This window comes from Poecilia reticulata, chromosome 22 (genome assembly GCF_904066995.2).
Source record: "Poecilia reticulata chromosome 22, P_reticulata-male-v2, whole genome shotgun sequence".
Lineage (NCBI taxonomy): Eukaryota > Metazoa > Chordata > Actinopteri > Cyprinodontiformes > Poeciliidae > Poecilia > Poecilia reticulata.
The window spans coordinates 5655328-5670965 of record NC_088851.1 but is presented as its reverse complement, the minus strand read 5'-3'; the positions used below and the strand labels follow the sequence as shown (position 1 = coordinate 5670965).

The following is a 15638-nucleotide window of genomic DNA, read 5'->3' as shown; positions in this document are numbered from 1 at the left end:
TGGTACAGTGACGAAACTTTAAAGAGAATATAACACTGGTGTTGCTCCCCGTCACAGCGTCAGCCTGCTCCGGTTGTGCTGAGGCTGCTCAACGCTGAGCTCCATTGAGGAGAGGTTTAAAGGGCTTGAATGCCTTCTGCTGAGGCAGGGCATCCACCAGCCGCTCTTTCCATGCCCTCTGGCCTTTGTGTCACCCAACAATGATGGCAGGGCGAGCGTCGGCCAATGGGAACGCAACAAAACAGCCGTTGGTGTGGACCGTGAGTTTGTAGCGTTTGTGCGTCCAGGTGAATGGCCGCCCAAAGGTGAACGTTTCTTTCATGCCGTGTGTGACGAAGGGGACAGGGGGGAGACGTCACTCAGAGGAACAGCCAATCGGATAATAGCAGTTTGGATTTATGCCAGGGTCTTTTTGGCTTGTAAGACTTTCGTACAGGTGACCAGGGCCAGTTTTTTTTCCTCCCCCCTCACAAAAAAATTTAAGGTCTGCTGAGTGGAGATGCCATACACGCCATCTGGCTTTTTCTGCGACCGGTTGATCCGGGAACGAGAACGGAGAGACGGGGAAGGGTCCCTGAACAAGCCCATCCGGTTCAACGGCCAGGACTACAGCACCCTGAGACAGGACTACCTGCAGAGGAAGACTCTGTTTGAGGATGAAGCTTTCCCCGCCACAGTGGAGTCTCTGGGCTTCAAGGAGCTCGGACACAAGTCCAACAAGGTCAAGAACATCGTCTGGAAGAGGCCTAAGGTAGGTCGGGTTGGCAGAAAGGAAGGGCAATCTCACAAAGTTGAAAATAAGATGGGGTGGACCACATTTGGGAGGTAGGACATGACTGTTTTTTTTTATACACAAAGAAAAAAAATCTGCAGACTTACAAAATGATGTTGGGATTTTGTCCAACCTGAGAAGAAACAAGTGAAGCTATCCAGGAAGAGGCTTTATACCTGTTTTTTGAATGTCTTTTGTATTAAACCTTCCATTACAGTCCACTTTTAACCTGAAATTAACTTTTGTTTGTGTTTTGTTTTCACAGGAAATCAGTGAAAACCCTCAGTTCATTGTCGGAGGAGCGAGTAGGACAGACATCTGTCAGGGAGATCTTGGTAAACTCTGTCTCATTAGATTTTTAAAAACACATTTGGAACATCAGCGGACCACCACTCAGTCTTAGAATCTTGTGCTTCTCCCTATACTTTCAAAAGAGGACGTTCACAAGTTGAATTTATTTAATTCTTTAGAGTTGAACTGAAATGGCAGGAATCTGATTTTATTGTTTTTGCCTTATTGACATTGACGGTGGTTTGTTGGGTGAGAAATTAAACATTCTATTTTTTTTAGATGGTATAGAAAACAGAAATGATAAGAAGCTATTTAAAAAGAAACATTTTTTAGACATGTTTGCATTTTATTCAGGCTGGGAGATAGCGAGCGAGAGCAAGACTTAAAGCAGATAACGTGGAGACTAAACATTGTACAGCAAAAGAAAGTTTGATTTTATCCTTTAAAGCTTTCTAGGTTTAAAAATGGGGCAGCAATTTCTAATCACAAAGATCATTTCAAAATTCTCCTGAACCAAAAAGAGTGAACTTTAATTGATTTCAGCCATGTGAAAACGTCAATCACTTTATTTGTTTATAAGCATTAGTAAAACCCAGTCTGACACCAGCTGCTCTTGCAGCGGCTCTTCACCTCTATAGATGATTAACGACTAGTTTCAGCTGGAAGGACGGTTTTTGGACGGTTTGGCTGAAACAAAATTACACAAAAACGAGCGACGATTGTTGCAACAACAATCTGTATTCTCAAAAGTAACACAAAAAAAAAGAAAGTCGGTTATTTCATATCCCACGTCTCCCCTGCATACGGCCTCTCTGCCTGCAGCAGCCTCCCGGTTTTGTGCTTACTCTTTTGGAAGGGAATCCGACCGGCAGCACTTCCCATTGTTGTTCCGTTCACACAACAAATAAAGGGGACCAAAGGGAACAAAAGTCTTGACAGACACTGTTAATCATTCCCTGTTGTAATTGTAAAGAAAAAAAAAAAAAAGCACATTGTTCTTGTGTGACAGTTACAAAAACAGGTAACACTTTATTTGAAGGGGGTGAATAAGACTGACATAACTCCTGTCATGAACATGAATAAGCCTTCATGAATATTTATGACTGTAGTCATAAAGAGTCATTCGGTAAATTATGACACTTTTAATACAAAGTTGACATTATTCAAAATGTCTTTGTTATGACAACTTGACATTAACCAAGAAATCATTACTGATATAAATTTGTTCTAAAAGTATTTCTGATTGTACTTTAAAAATTAGGTAACTTTATGTTATTAAAGGTAAAGTTTAAACAGTAATGATTTCTTGGTTAATGTCAAGTTGTCATAAAAGACATTTTGAATAATGTCAACTTTGTATTAAAAGTGTCATAATTTACCGAATGACGCTTTATGACAACAGTCATAAATATTCATGAAGGCTTATTCATGTTCATGACAGGAGTTATGTCATGTTTATGAAAGTGTCATGTCAGTCTTATTCACCCCCCTTCAAATGAAGTGTTACCCAAAAACACAACGATCAGCACTTAGCAGAAAACTTTCCCTCCTGCAGAACAAAATTTATCAATATATTCTGGGCTAAATATAGTCGTAGGTAGAAGTTGTGGCTCAGAAGCGCTCACGTTGGAACGTTCTTTACCTTCGGGCATTGCTCAACGTTTGTTTTCTCTGTTTAGGTGATTGCTGGTTGTTAGCCGCTATTGCTTGTCTCACCCTGAATGAGAAGCTCCTCTATCGAGTTGTTCCCCAGGAGCAAAGCTTCTCGGAGAACTATGCCGGCATCTTTCACTTCCAGGTGTGATCATCTACTTTAAAAATAACGATTTCAGATGTTCCATTGAACGTCTATTCTAACAGAACGTTTAGTATTTTGTTATAAATACTAAACGTTCTTTTGTTACTGTCGAGCCATAAATATCTTGCATTTTCCTGGGTTTTTACATGATAGACCAGCAGCAAGTGGTGAATGATTGTGAATTGGAAAGACCATAATGCATTGTTTAGATTGTTTTTCTATGACCGAAATCTGAAATATTTGCCTTGCGTTTAGCCTGTTTTACTTTGATCCCATTAAATAAACTCTGGTACAACAGCTGCATTCAGAAGTCTATTTATAAGTGCATATAATTCCATTTCAGTCAAAACCTAGTTGTTCTTTAGTAGAAGTTTGTTAGAGAAAATGTAACACTTAGAAATGCCACAAAGAGCGGTAAGTAAAGAAAACCATACGGTGCCCAGCTTTCCAGCGGGACAGCAGTCCTAAGCATACACTGTTCTGCGCAGTCAGTGGTCTAGTCAAAGTCTCCAGATCTCAATTCAGGTCAAAATCTACTGCAAGATGTTGAAATTTACGTTTGTAGATGTTCTCCATCTATTTTGACTCATCTTGAACTATTTTATTGAGAAAAATAGACAAGAATTTAAGTTATTGTAGGTGTGAAGCCAGGACAAAAAGGCTACAAGCGGTAATCACAACGAGACTCTGATGCATGCCACACTTTTCAGGTGCTTGAAAATTGCGTTTCTTTTTTCTTCTACTGCTGCTTTGTATTGGTCTGTCACATAAAATCCAAATGAAATATAATGAACTTTGTTTTTTTGTAATGTAACAAAATATAAATGTGTAGGAGCTACAAGTACTTTAGCAAAGTACCATAGTCACAAAGTCCAATAATAAACAAAAGAAGAACCAGTAATGAAGGGATCACCATACATACTCAGACATTGTCATCTATCTCATGTTTTTGGACTCTCTGTATTTCAGTTCTGGCGTTATGGCGACTGGGTCGACGTCGTCATTGACGACCGCGTCCCGACTTTCAACAACCAGCTGGTCTTCACCAAGTCCGCCGAGAGAAATGAGTTCTGGAGTGCCCTGCTGGAGAAGGCCTACGCAAAGTAAGTCGTAATACCTTAGTATAAAAGAGCAGAGGCATTACGAGGTGCTTTCAGCTGCTGAGCTGCGTTTATCACTTTTCATTGCATATAGTTTACATTTACTGATGTAGCATTTCTTTTGTTTCTATGGATGTGAGTTTGGGTGTGTTTTTTTTTTCAAAACAATTGTCGATCACTATTGTTAATCACAATTTTTTTATTTATGGTTACATTTAGTAGTTATCCTGCACTGTGTCAGGAATTTCCTTATTAATTAATTGAAACTGTGCTGATGTAATACCTGTAAGACTATGAACCTTTATTAACTTTCTCTATGGACATATTTGTATGTTGCCTCTAGTCAAAGGTATTGGAACAAACCTGGGAAGGTTCAATGGATAAAGACAGGATTGTTGGGGCTGTGGAAGCTTCTAATTAACTAGATCAATGGTTTTTAATCGTGTCTCACCATTAATTGTTACTTTAAACTCTTGGATAAAGTACAGAAGAAGTTACAGGCAGATTTACATATCTTACAGTAAAGACTACATACTGGCTTACCAAATGTTGCTAATGCCTAAATTGCTCAAAAAAGACATTTGGAATGTTATTTTTTTTTAGAAAACCTAAGAGGGGATCTTTGTGGTGTGGTCAGCTTTTGTCAGATCTTAGTCTTCTCTAACACAAAGGCTTCAGGCGTAATAGGGTTGCTAGTATCTCCAGGACTTAGGGCTGCACTTCCTTACAAACTCTTCTTACGATCTTCCGACTGTACAGGCTGTCTGGAAGAGTCTGTGGAAGCCAACTTGCTAAGACAACCTCCTGATTGGTGAACCTTGTCTCAGTAAACTGGAAACATGGAAAGAGAAGCGATGTCCAAGTTGTGGTTATTGAACATCTTGGTTCTTCAGAACAAAGAAGTGAGGGAGTCCATTGCTGAAAAGGCTTCAGTTTCAGTCTAAAGCAGTGGTCTAATGCAATGCTACAAGCTGCTCTGACTGGCGTACTCAACATAAAAGTGAGCATTTGTTAAACCCTAGTTACAAAATTCTGGTTTGGAGTTCACATACTTGCCTGGATATTCAGTAATGAGCCCAAAGTCTGAATAAGCATTAAAACTATCAAAGTTCAATCCTACAGAGAAAGGAAGGATGCAAAAACTTGTCTCTCTGATGGGAACTAACGTTGGGGAGCAAGCGACAACCCTAGAAGCCGAAGAAATGTTTTGATTTCTAGATGTTTCACCACACAAAATTAAGTTATTTGGTCCAGAGTTACAACTCAATCTGGGTATCACTGAGGAGATGATGTTAGCAAGCTGAAGCGTGCAAGAATTGGTGACTAAAGGAGACAATGACCTTTATGTCCATATGGTATCTGACCTTGTTGCTTAAAGGCGTAATTAGAGGGGTGTTCAGCCAGAACTTGAAAGCGCTTCATACCCAATCCTACATGTGTAGCACCAAATCAATCGCCCAAAAGGCAACTAGCTTTTTTTGCGTTTAGCCTTATTTATTGATCAATGTACGTTGCCCCTTTTTAAACAAACACATTTAAATTGAAAAGAGAAAAAGTGACAGAAGAATCACTGTCGCCTGTTGCTTTGTCTAGGCTTCACGGCTCTTATGAGGCCCTGAAAGGCGGGAACACCACGGAAGCCATGGAGGATTTCACGGGAGGCGTCACAGAGTTTTACGAGATGAAGGAAGCTCCGAAAGAGCTTTATAAGATCATGAAGAAAGCCCTGGAGAGAGGCTCACTCATGGGCTGCTCCATTGATGTGAGGGATCGGTTATCTTACTGTGACTATATAAGATAAGACTTTTTGGAGTACGATGCAGGAGTTTTTGTTAGTTAGAAGTGTAATCTGTGTGTTGCTTTTATGTTTTCTCATATTTTCTCTTCCTCTGTTCTTGATTTCTTCTTGTTTTTTGCTCAATGATTGGCTTTAGTCTCTGGTTCCTGCTCGCTTTGAGACCCGCACGGTGACGGGACTGGTGAAGGGTCACGCCTACTCCGTGACAGCGGTGGACGAGGTAAAGCCGGCGGCTCAACTGGAACACGTTAATGTGTTCGGTTCCATAGCGTGCGATTCACTATTTCCATCTCTCTGCATCACGACAGTGTAAACCCTCCCAGCACAAGGACAACAAAGTTCGTCTGGTGCGTCTCAGGAACCCATGGGGTCAGGTGGAATGGAACGGCCCCTGGAGTGACAAGTGAGGATTTCTTTTGCTTGTTTAACATTTTCCTTAAAGGTTTTATCCCCAGTCTCAGATATATGTTGCTTGTTAAGGAACTTACATCTTCTTGTTTGTTTATTTCCAACAGCTCCAAAGAGTGGGTGAATCTCTCTAAGGCTGACAAAGACAAACTGCAGCACCAAAACGCAGAGGATGGGGAGTTCTGGTGAGTGTCGGGTTATTGAACATGCGACTGCCGTTAAGATGTTTAGATTTGTTTATGAATGTGTAATTGTCCAATAAACGAACTGCTGAAGACTAAAAACTAATTATGGGTTGAAAGCACCTTTCAATTTAATTTTAGCACCCAGTCTCCGTCGCTAAGATTACTTTGCCAGTCAGTTATCTGTTGTCCACAGCCATATGCAGACGATCCTACTGTATTTCTGTCAGATTTGGTTCTCCAAAACTTTAATTTTTCTACAGGTGAGCAAATCTTTTGGGGTTATTTAGAACCATTTGGTGTGCACAGACATTTTTGGGGAGCAGGAGCTCAAGTGGGAAAATATAAGGGCACCTTGTGAGTTACATGGGACCGCCGGCTGGCTGGTGTGAGATTTACTACAGCCGATCTTGTCGGGCAAAATTACAAAATATTTGGGGCATTGGTAACATAGGACTTTAAATACAGAAAATGTTACTCTGGGCCACACACAATACAACAAAAATTTCAAAAGGGCACTTTTATTCATGATGTCTGTTGTACTTTCTGGTGTCCTGCAGGATGTCATTTGAGGACTTCAAGAAGAATTACACTAAGATTGAGATCTGTAACCTGACACCCGATGCCCTGGAGGACGATAAGATCCACAAGTGGACGGTCTCTGTGAATGAGGGCCGCTGGGTGAGAGGCTGCTCCGCCGGAGGCTGCAGGAACTATCCAGGTGCAATAAAGCTTTTTATTAAATCAAAAATGTCTGCTTTCATCTGTCCAGTTGATTAAAACAACAGCAACAACAAAAACTGAATGGCTTTTGCAAATCAGTGCAAAACCATAAAAGGTCAAACATGAAAGTTTATTTCATGTAAATGTGAGAACATTTGATGGTTCTGCAGACACCTTCTGGACCAACCCTCAGTACCGCCTCCGCCTGCTGGAGGAGGACGACGATCCGGACGACAACGAGGTGGTCTGCACCTTCGTGGTGTCCCTGATGCAGAAGAACAGACGAAAAGAGCGAAAGATGGGGGCCAACCTCTTCACCATCGGATTCGCCATCTACGAGGTGACGGATTTTACGCAAACCTACTTTTGTTTAAATATGAACTGATGGAATTTGATTGTTTGAAATAATAAATGTTCTATTTGTTTCCACTGCCGCTTGTATTCTCTCCACAGGTGCCAAAGGAGGTGAGGAAGGTGTCAACAAAACATTTGTCAGTTGTATCCTGCATTTGTTTTTAATCGATTATCAAAGGGATTATTGTCTAAACCTGATCTTTGTTCGGTATCCGGGCTATCACCTGTCGCTGCGGCTCATCTTTGCAGATGCACGGAAACAAGCAGCACATGCAGAAGGACTTCTTCTTGGTCAACTCCTCCAAGGCCCGCTCCAAGTCCTACATCAACCTGCGGGAGGTGACGCAGCGCTTCCGCCTGAGCCCCGGCGAGTACGTCATCGTGCCCTCCACGTACGAGCCGCACCAGGAGGGGGAGTTCATCCTGAGAGTCTTCTCTGAAAAGAGGAACACCTCAGAGTGAGTGAGATCATATGCTGTCGTGGTAAAGGACAAACGGGGGGCAAATACTTTTTTTAGTGGTAAAGGCCGAATACTTTTTGATATTTCTGATGTTTCTTTACATGCTGCAGAAGAGGGCTGGGTATTGCTGGAGGTGTCAGAACTAAAAATGAGTCAGACTTCAGGATTCTTTTCCCAAAGTCTTCCTGAAATGTTGCTACAGGCCTTTTCTTAATGTATTAGAAAATAATACATTAGAGAACATATTAAAATGTTGAATCAAATTATGTGCTGTTGGTTTAAAGTGAGAAATTGGCTGTAGGTGTTCAGTTTGATGCACTTAAGAACTAAAAGAAATCAGGGCAGATTCCTGTCTTTTCTGACTGATTGGTGCATCTCTGCTAAAGTAGCCATGTTTATAGTGAATTATTTAAATTCTGTAAATCTTTCTTAAATTCAATCCTAACCCAACCTTCATCAGAGAGGTTTTAAAAGTAAATGAATCATTTTCAGCAGTACCCAGTCCTACTTCCTGCATGTCACTCAGTTTTGATTTCTCGCTGCTGCTGCTGCTGCTGCTGCTTTGTGTTGTTGGGTGTTGACCACATGTTTGGGTGGGAAAGAAAAAAAAAAAAAAAGAGCCCCAAGAGCGAACGATTTTAACGGCAGTTTGATTTGTAGAACTGGAAGAAATCGGCCCGAGTTCGAAGCTGTTATGGAAGCTTTTTTAGGACAAGCGGCTTCCGATATGGGCGTGATCCGGTAAACGTTCGAACGACTTCGTGCTGGAAGATCTAGCCGCTGGCATGAACCACCGGAGGACGAAGCAGCAAACAGGAGGGATAGATGTGCACAGTTCCTATCAGTAATACTGGTGTAAATCCCTGGTCAAAAGTTGACACATTAATTTGGAACGTCTCATTCCAACTGTTTTTAGTTTTTAGAAACAAGAAACAGGTGAACAAGTTTGACTTTACTGTGGATTTTCTACAATCCGAGGCAATTCTTTCTATACTTTTCTATCATTTCCAAACCCAAATTGGATGCATGTTTGTGGTCAAACACAGTTTGTGTCAAATTTTTAAGCACTAGACCCAAACATTCACACTCACATAAAGAAATAGGACAGAATTCATGAACCTGTATTAACAGATGATAGTTTTTTTCTGAAGATGAGGCCAAAAATTTAGCTCTTTGGACACAATTACCAGAAGCATGTTTAGAAGCATCAATATGAGTTAAGCTAAAAAAAAAGAAAATGTGCAAAACTGTTAAGCATGGCATCGATTGGCATTTGTTGGAAGAAGTTTGAAGTTTGTTCAAATATTCGTTAATTTTGACCCTTAGATTTGAGGAACACTGCAAAAAACCCACAAAATTTTACAAAGTATGTTTGGTCTTGTTTCTACTGCAAATATCTTTGTACACTTGAAAGAAGACTAAACTAACTTACAAGTAGCTTTTCAGCAACATAAAGGAGCTTGTTTTAAGTCAATAATTTATGAATATTGATGAAAAAGTCCTAGTTCCTCTTATTCAGTTCCTTCCTAGTTCACTTATTCAGAGGCTTGCAAAAGTGTTCATACCCCTTGAACTCTCCCGTATTTTGTCACATTGCAACCACATACCCTTGAATTTTAATGGGAATGTAGAATACAATTATGAAGCAGAAGGAAAATTATACATGATTCAAAACATTTTTTTACTAATCAAAATTTCGAGAAGTGCGACCAACTGCCTTCAGAAGTTGTCTGACGGCTAATGACTGAAAAGAGTCTATACATATGAAAACATTCATGGGGTATGAATACTTTTGCGAGCCACTGTAACAAGACATTTTTTGCAATGTTATAACTGAAATAATCTGCCAACATTAAGAAATTCTTGACTTAAAACAAGCTCTCTACGAATATCTCGCTGAAAAGCTACTTTTGTTTTATTTTAAGTGTACTAAGATATCTGCACAAGAAACTAGACCAAAATTACTTTGTAGGATTTTGTGTTCTTTGCAGTGAAAATCCACACACAAACAAAAAAAATCAAACATGTTTTCCCAATTTGAGTTTTCAAAACTCATTGAAGTTGTAAGTTGTGTAATCATTCCATCCTGGAAAAAGAACTGTTCAAATGAATCATTAAAGGCTTAAAATGTCCATGATGAGAGGACGCTACAGGGTCACCTACAGCTGCAGGCTGTAGGAAGCACCAGGTACCAACATGTAGCTTCAGGTGCAGATGAGATGCTGCTGGTGTCAGCCTGGTGACTGCTGTTTGTCCGTTTTCACCCAGGGAGATAGAGAACAGGATCGAGGCGGACCATCCTGTGGTAAGTCTGAGTTCGTTTTGCCTCATTTTGGGTTGGAACGACAACATTTCGTCTCCTCGTTTGCTTGTTGTTTTTGTTGTTGTTGTTTTCTTATCGCACCTTGTTTCTCCGGCAGCCGGCTCCAGCCTCGGTGGGGGAAGAGAGCGAGGAGGACCAGCAGTTCCGGACTATTTTTCAGGAGATAGCCGGTGACGTGAGTGCAGACGGGCGGAAACGGGAAGCAGAAACTCGCATGATTTTAGGATCAGATGTGTTGATGGCGAAAGTGTATTTGTGCATCAGTCCGACACTCGTTCTCTACTTCCCAGGACATGGAGATCACAGCGAATGAACTGAGAAACGTTCTCAACAGGGTGATCACCACGCGTAAGTCCAACACTTTTGATACGTCACAACTGCAAAGCTTCGTGTGTTATTGGAACTTCATGTGACGCCTCATCAGAAAGTAGTGACTATCTGAAAGGAGAACGCAAAAGAACTTTATATATGCATCCCATACCAATGGTTACATTAAAATCTAGCTGCAATGCCATATCACACAGGCGTTTCCAAGAGGTCACATTGAAGTTTGTGGTCGTTATTATAGTAAGAAGTGACAAAGTTCAAGTAGTAACTTTACTTTTGCGAGAAAAGTGGTGTCCCCATCTTGTTTTCCCTCCAGACAAGGACTTGAACACGGAGGGCTTCAGCCTGGAGAGCTGCAGGAGCATGATTGCTCTGATGGACGTATCCTTTGTATCGAGCGCATCAGGCAGGCTGTGTTGTGCACAGGAGACGCAACCTGCTGAGACCCTTTGGTCGGGTTGGTGACGGACGCTCACGGCGCCTTGGCAACGTCTGGATTTAACAGAAAACTCTACTTAGCCTGGAGGACTCGGCTAGTGTTTGATACAACCAACACGGGGCTGAGACTAGCAATTATTTCAGTAATACTGAATATACTGATAGATTACTTTTGAGAAAATGCTCCCCCACATTCCCTATTAAATGCCTCACATGATGTTCGTCATTCATGGATAGTCAACAGGTAAAATGACAAGAGGGAAAGACTTGCATTTCAAATTAAAAGCATGCAATGGTGTGGAGTTTGGTCTTAACCGTGTCCATTTAAGATGGACGGGACAGGTAGACTCAACCTGCAGGAGTTCATACATCTGTGGAATAAGATCAAGCAGTGGCAGGTGAGAGACGTTCATATTCATTTAGAATAAACAGCTGAATCAAATGCAATAGAAGTGTTTTGTAGTGTTGGCATCAAGAAAAATTCATTTTTTCAGCTGGTATTTTTCGTTACGAGCAGTTGGGCTGATTTTCAGCGGTTAATGCGACAAATTCATATGTTCCTGTTTTCCAGGGAATCTTCAAACATTATAACGCCGATCAAACCGGCAGCATCAACAGCTACGAGATGAGGAACGCCGTCAATGACGCAGGTAGGAACAGACAGGAAGTAATTTGGGTCGTCGCTAACGACGCACCGGGGGAAAAAAATCCGAGTTTAGTTTGCCGACGTTAAGAGAAGCACGACCTTTTCATATTGTGCCACATTGCTGCAGTGTTTTATTAGGATTTCATGTGAGGATCCAACAAGAAGGGGAAAAATAAATGAAACTAGAAAGTTTAAACACCTAGAGTTGTCTTTTCAAGAAGGCAACTTCTCATTTTTGTTGACTGTAAGAAATGTATTTATTTATTTAATTCAGTTTTAGAGGAAAACAAAAACTAACGTAACGTCACCTTGCTAAACAACGACTTAAGTCATATTTTGCCAAAGGAGATTTTTTTTTCTTTAACCTAAATTATCTTAATAATTTAACACACTTGCCAACAGAAAATGCATATAGTACATTGCTTTCTGTAGGGTGTTGATATTTGTGGAAAATTATGTAAAAAAAAACCAAAACACAGTCAGTAAACAGGTTTCAGTTATTCAGTACGAGCCAATGGATCTTACTTTATAGTGACAACATGAGCATTATGTCTAATATTTTATGACTCGGGCTGAAACCAGATGTTTAACTGCATAATTCGACTCTTAAGGTGCTCCGTTGTTATTGTCGCGTCACGTTTTTGCTATGAATAAAATAATAAATAAAAACAACTGACTGTGAGATTCTTCTTCACCTGCAGCCTAAACTCATCCTCTAAATGTTCTTGTCACTGTACAGCCATGTGTCTTGTGTCCTGTCCAGGCTTCCGTCTCAACAACCAGCTGTATGACATCATCACCATGCGCTACGCCAACGAGAACATGAACATTGACTTCGACAGCTTCATCAGCTGCCTGGTTCGGCTTGAAGCCATGTTCAGTAAGTCAGGCTCTGATTGGTTGTTCCTGCAGATGGCAGTAGGACCACAGGATGGAGGTGGAGAAGCTTGATTTTTTTTTTCTTTTCACCTATTATTTGTCTCATGTCATACAGTCACAACAAAGTGACAGTTTGAACAAATATGTGAAAAAATATGTTATTACATACTGTAGCTTTAACAAATGTTTAGCAGCACTTACAGTTCAATGTTTTCCTTCTCAGGGGCCTTCCAAGCATTTGACCAGGATGGAGATGGAACCATCAGACTCAGCGTCCTGGAGGTACGAAGCCATCATCACGCCTGCATACACACTATGGCATGACAGGCAAATTAAGCATGACACAAATGTAATATTCTGACATATTTTATCTGCCTCCAACCATGAGTTTACACATCCACAGATCATCTTCATCATGAGAGACATTTATGTTTGACTTAATGGATTTCAACTCTTGATCAGCATCCAGCCTCAAATATATAAGTACACGAGCAGATTGCAGAAAAACTACAAACTTTTTCTTGCCATCATTAAGCTTTCAGCTGATTGATTTAGTTGGAGAGGTTCAAATCTAAGAACACAATTCTATGGTAGAGAAAGCATCGTTCTGAGTGTTTCACTGCCAGAGTGCAATAATGGAGGACAACCTTCAAATTCTTCAACTTTCTATCAAAACACCAACTACGCTTGGAGACAGTAGGGTGTTCCAGCAGCAAATGGTTTGGAGTGGACGAAGGCGGCTAACATAAGTTTGGAGAACCACTCAGAGCTCCACCATGTTAAAATGAACGGACTATGCCAATGGTTATGCCTCATGGGCCCAAATTACAATTATAAAAACACGATTTGGCTTTTAAGAAATGGGAATATATTTAGCTTTTTTACATGCTCACCAAAAACATTCAATAAAAAATAAATAAATAAAACAAAAAAAACTAAGCTGTTAGACCTAAAACTACAGAGCCCGTCTGGTGACACGACCGGGAAAAAAGTCGCTCCTATGAGATATTAAGTCGTTACCACGATTTTCATTTCTCCTATGTCACCAGACGGGTTCTAAGCCGCACAAAACATATAATTATACATTCAAATATAAATTAGAAATATCCCAACAATGGAATACAGGCCACTCTTTGAAAACGCTTTTGTATTTTGCTTAGCTTAGCAAGATTTAGCTCACCGTGGCTAATTAAGCTTAGCTAACAATAACATTTACTTTGGAGTAAAACTCCCTGTACGTTGTGTTCCTTCTTACTCTGAAACTAGAATGAAAGAACAACAAATTTTTGTTTTTATCTTAAAATTTGTAAATGAAGAAAAAGAAAGTGTTTCTTCACATCAGTTGTCTGTGTTATCTGGCTAAATTTGTCCCATTCTTGACCACAAAAATATCTACAGGCTGAACTTTTAACACCAACCAGGACATCAGTCAAAATACCCAGCAATGTCAGAATCTTGCTGGTGACTAATCACAAGACATTTTTAGTGGGGGTGTTCATATCATTTTGAAAATGCATAAAAAATTTTGCACAATGTTTGCATAAAAAACCCAAAGTTTGTCATTCAAGATGTTGTGCATCACCCTGGTCTGTTTGCCAGCATCCACAACACAGAAATAAATTTTATATTTTCACATTTTTAATTAACTTAAACTGACTTCCTGCTTTATATGTAGTGCATTTATACTTAGGTTTAAAAAATAGAAAAAAGTATTCTAGTACTGCAAATTGAACCATTTAAAATTTTTAAAAACTTTCTACAAAAAAAAAAAAAAAATGTTTTTCTTCTCCCTCCGTCTGAAGTGGCTCCAGTTGACCATGTATGCCTAGACAGGCCCGCCTTCTCCCAGGTGAACTCCAGTCCACACGAGGACCAGACCTGCCAGCCTTTACCTCAGTATTCAGTATTCAGGGGGCCCGACCGCCGTTGGCTTTCATCCACATCAACTCACCTCCAGAAGCTCCAAAGGACGTCTTCACTTCCACCGTTCTGTCCTCTGCCCTCGTTCTACCACCATCGGTCTCTTCACAGTTACATTTTTGATTTTCTTTTGGACATCACCTGTTGTACTGTTCTTTTTCTCAGGCAGCAAACACAACCAACCTCTTTTTACTGTCACAATACCTCACAGAGCCCCCCTCTCATGCATTGTTTTCTTCTTCCACTCATCCCTCTGACCTGGGCTTAATATTTCTCATATTCAATTTTCATCACGTTCTTTTTAATCACTTAGTTTTGTTGGTAATAACTTTTTCTGATCCATGTCGCATACATCTCTCTCAGTGTTGGAGAAACTCAGGCCTCCTCTGTTCCACCTCAGCAGGACTTGGCTCCCGCTGACTGTATCTCAGTTTTTAAGCTCAATTAAAGATCAGAAATATGGATTTGAAACATTATGGCAAAAGAGTTGAACTGCAGCTTTTTGTGATTCATTTCCCCCCTCCCCTTACTTATAAAAGGCTTTGGTCAATTGAGTGTACCACATTTTTAATCATTTTAACCCAATAAATAAATATGTAGCTGTTGGTTTGACTGATTTCCACCATGTCTGATTTGAAAATATCTTTCTTAAATGAAAACAGACCTTTTTTTATGTTGTACACATTTTTATTTTATTATTAACATCTTAGATTGCACTTCTTAGAAAAAAAAGTTCATCAGAACTTTGATAACAAATGAAAAACTTTAAGAAACTCAGGAATGCCAGGTAAGAGGTGAACTGAGCACTTACATAAACAGAACATTGTGCTGGTAAAAATGGGTGGAAACTACCTTTAAAAATGCCGATTTATGCTACCGGTTTCTTGGCTATTGGCATGTGAGATGAGACTTTATTCTTCCTTCGTCGTTCTTCCGTCCAACACCTCCTCTTAACACCCTTCAGCTCCACACTCCATGAGAAAACTACCACCGGTGTGGAAAATAAAGCTCCTTTGCCTTCTGCTCAATGCTCTGATTCAAAACCAAACTAATAACAAAAAAATTAAAAATACATAAAACACAACCTCACATCACTCTTGATAAACAAGGTTCACGTAACAGTGTGATTTAACACATTCCTTCAAAAGAAAAAACGAGTAACTCCACGCAGATTAAAACGTACAGCAGGAAACGCCACTGCATTCGTGTTTCTGTTCT

The 15638-nt window shown here is 40.2% G+C and overlaps 1 protein-coding gene across 1 annotated transcript; it reads left to right on the top strand.

The window, feature by feature from the left end:
* The first annotated feature begins 274 nt into the window (after positions 1 to 274).
* On the top strand, positions 275 to 15463 carry capn3a (calpain 3a, (p94)). Its single transcript, XM_008398864.3, has 21 exons — positions 275 to 751; positions 1038 to 1107; positions 2743 to 2861; positions 3831 to 3964; positions 5555 to 5723; positions 5896 to 5979; positions 6068 to 6162; positions 6275 to 6352; positions 6910 to 7070; positions 7243 to 7412; positions 7526 to 7537; positions 7676 to 7884; positions 10156 to 10192; positions 10308 to 10385; positions 10501 to 10558; positions 10854 to 10918; positions 11305 to 11373; positions 11547 to 11625; positions 12385 to 12501; positions 12724 to 12782; positions 14303 to 15463. Exons 1-21 carry the CDS (start codon positions 500 to 502, stop codon positions 14327 to 14329), a joined length of 2142 nt encoding a protein of 713 aa, XP_008397086.1. The 5' UTR covers positions 275 to 499; the 3' UTR covers positions 14330 to 15463.
* The last annotated feature ends 175 nt before the right edge of the window (positions 15464 to 15638 follow it).

Bases quoted from the DNA above. Each gene is read 5' to 3' on its own strand.
- capn3a (XM_008398864.3), top strand. From the start codon at position 500: ATGCCATACACGCCATCTGGCTTTTTCTGCGACCGGTTGATCCGGGAA. The intron at 10,386-10,500 runs GTGAGTGCAGAC...TCTACTTCCCAG, and splicing joins TTCAGGAGATAGCCGGTGAC to GACATGGAGATCACAGCGAA. The intron at 10,559-10,853 runs GTAAGTCCAACA...TTTTCCCTCCAG, and splicing joins CAACAGGGTGATCACCACGC to ACAAGGACTTGAACACGGAG.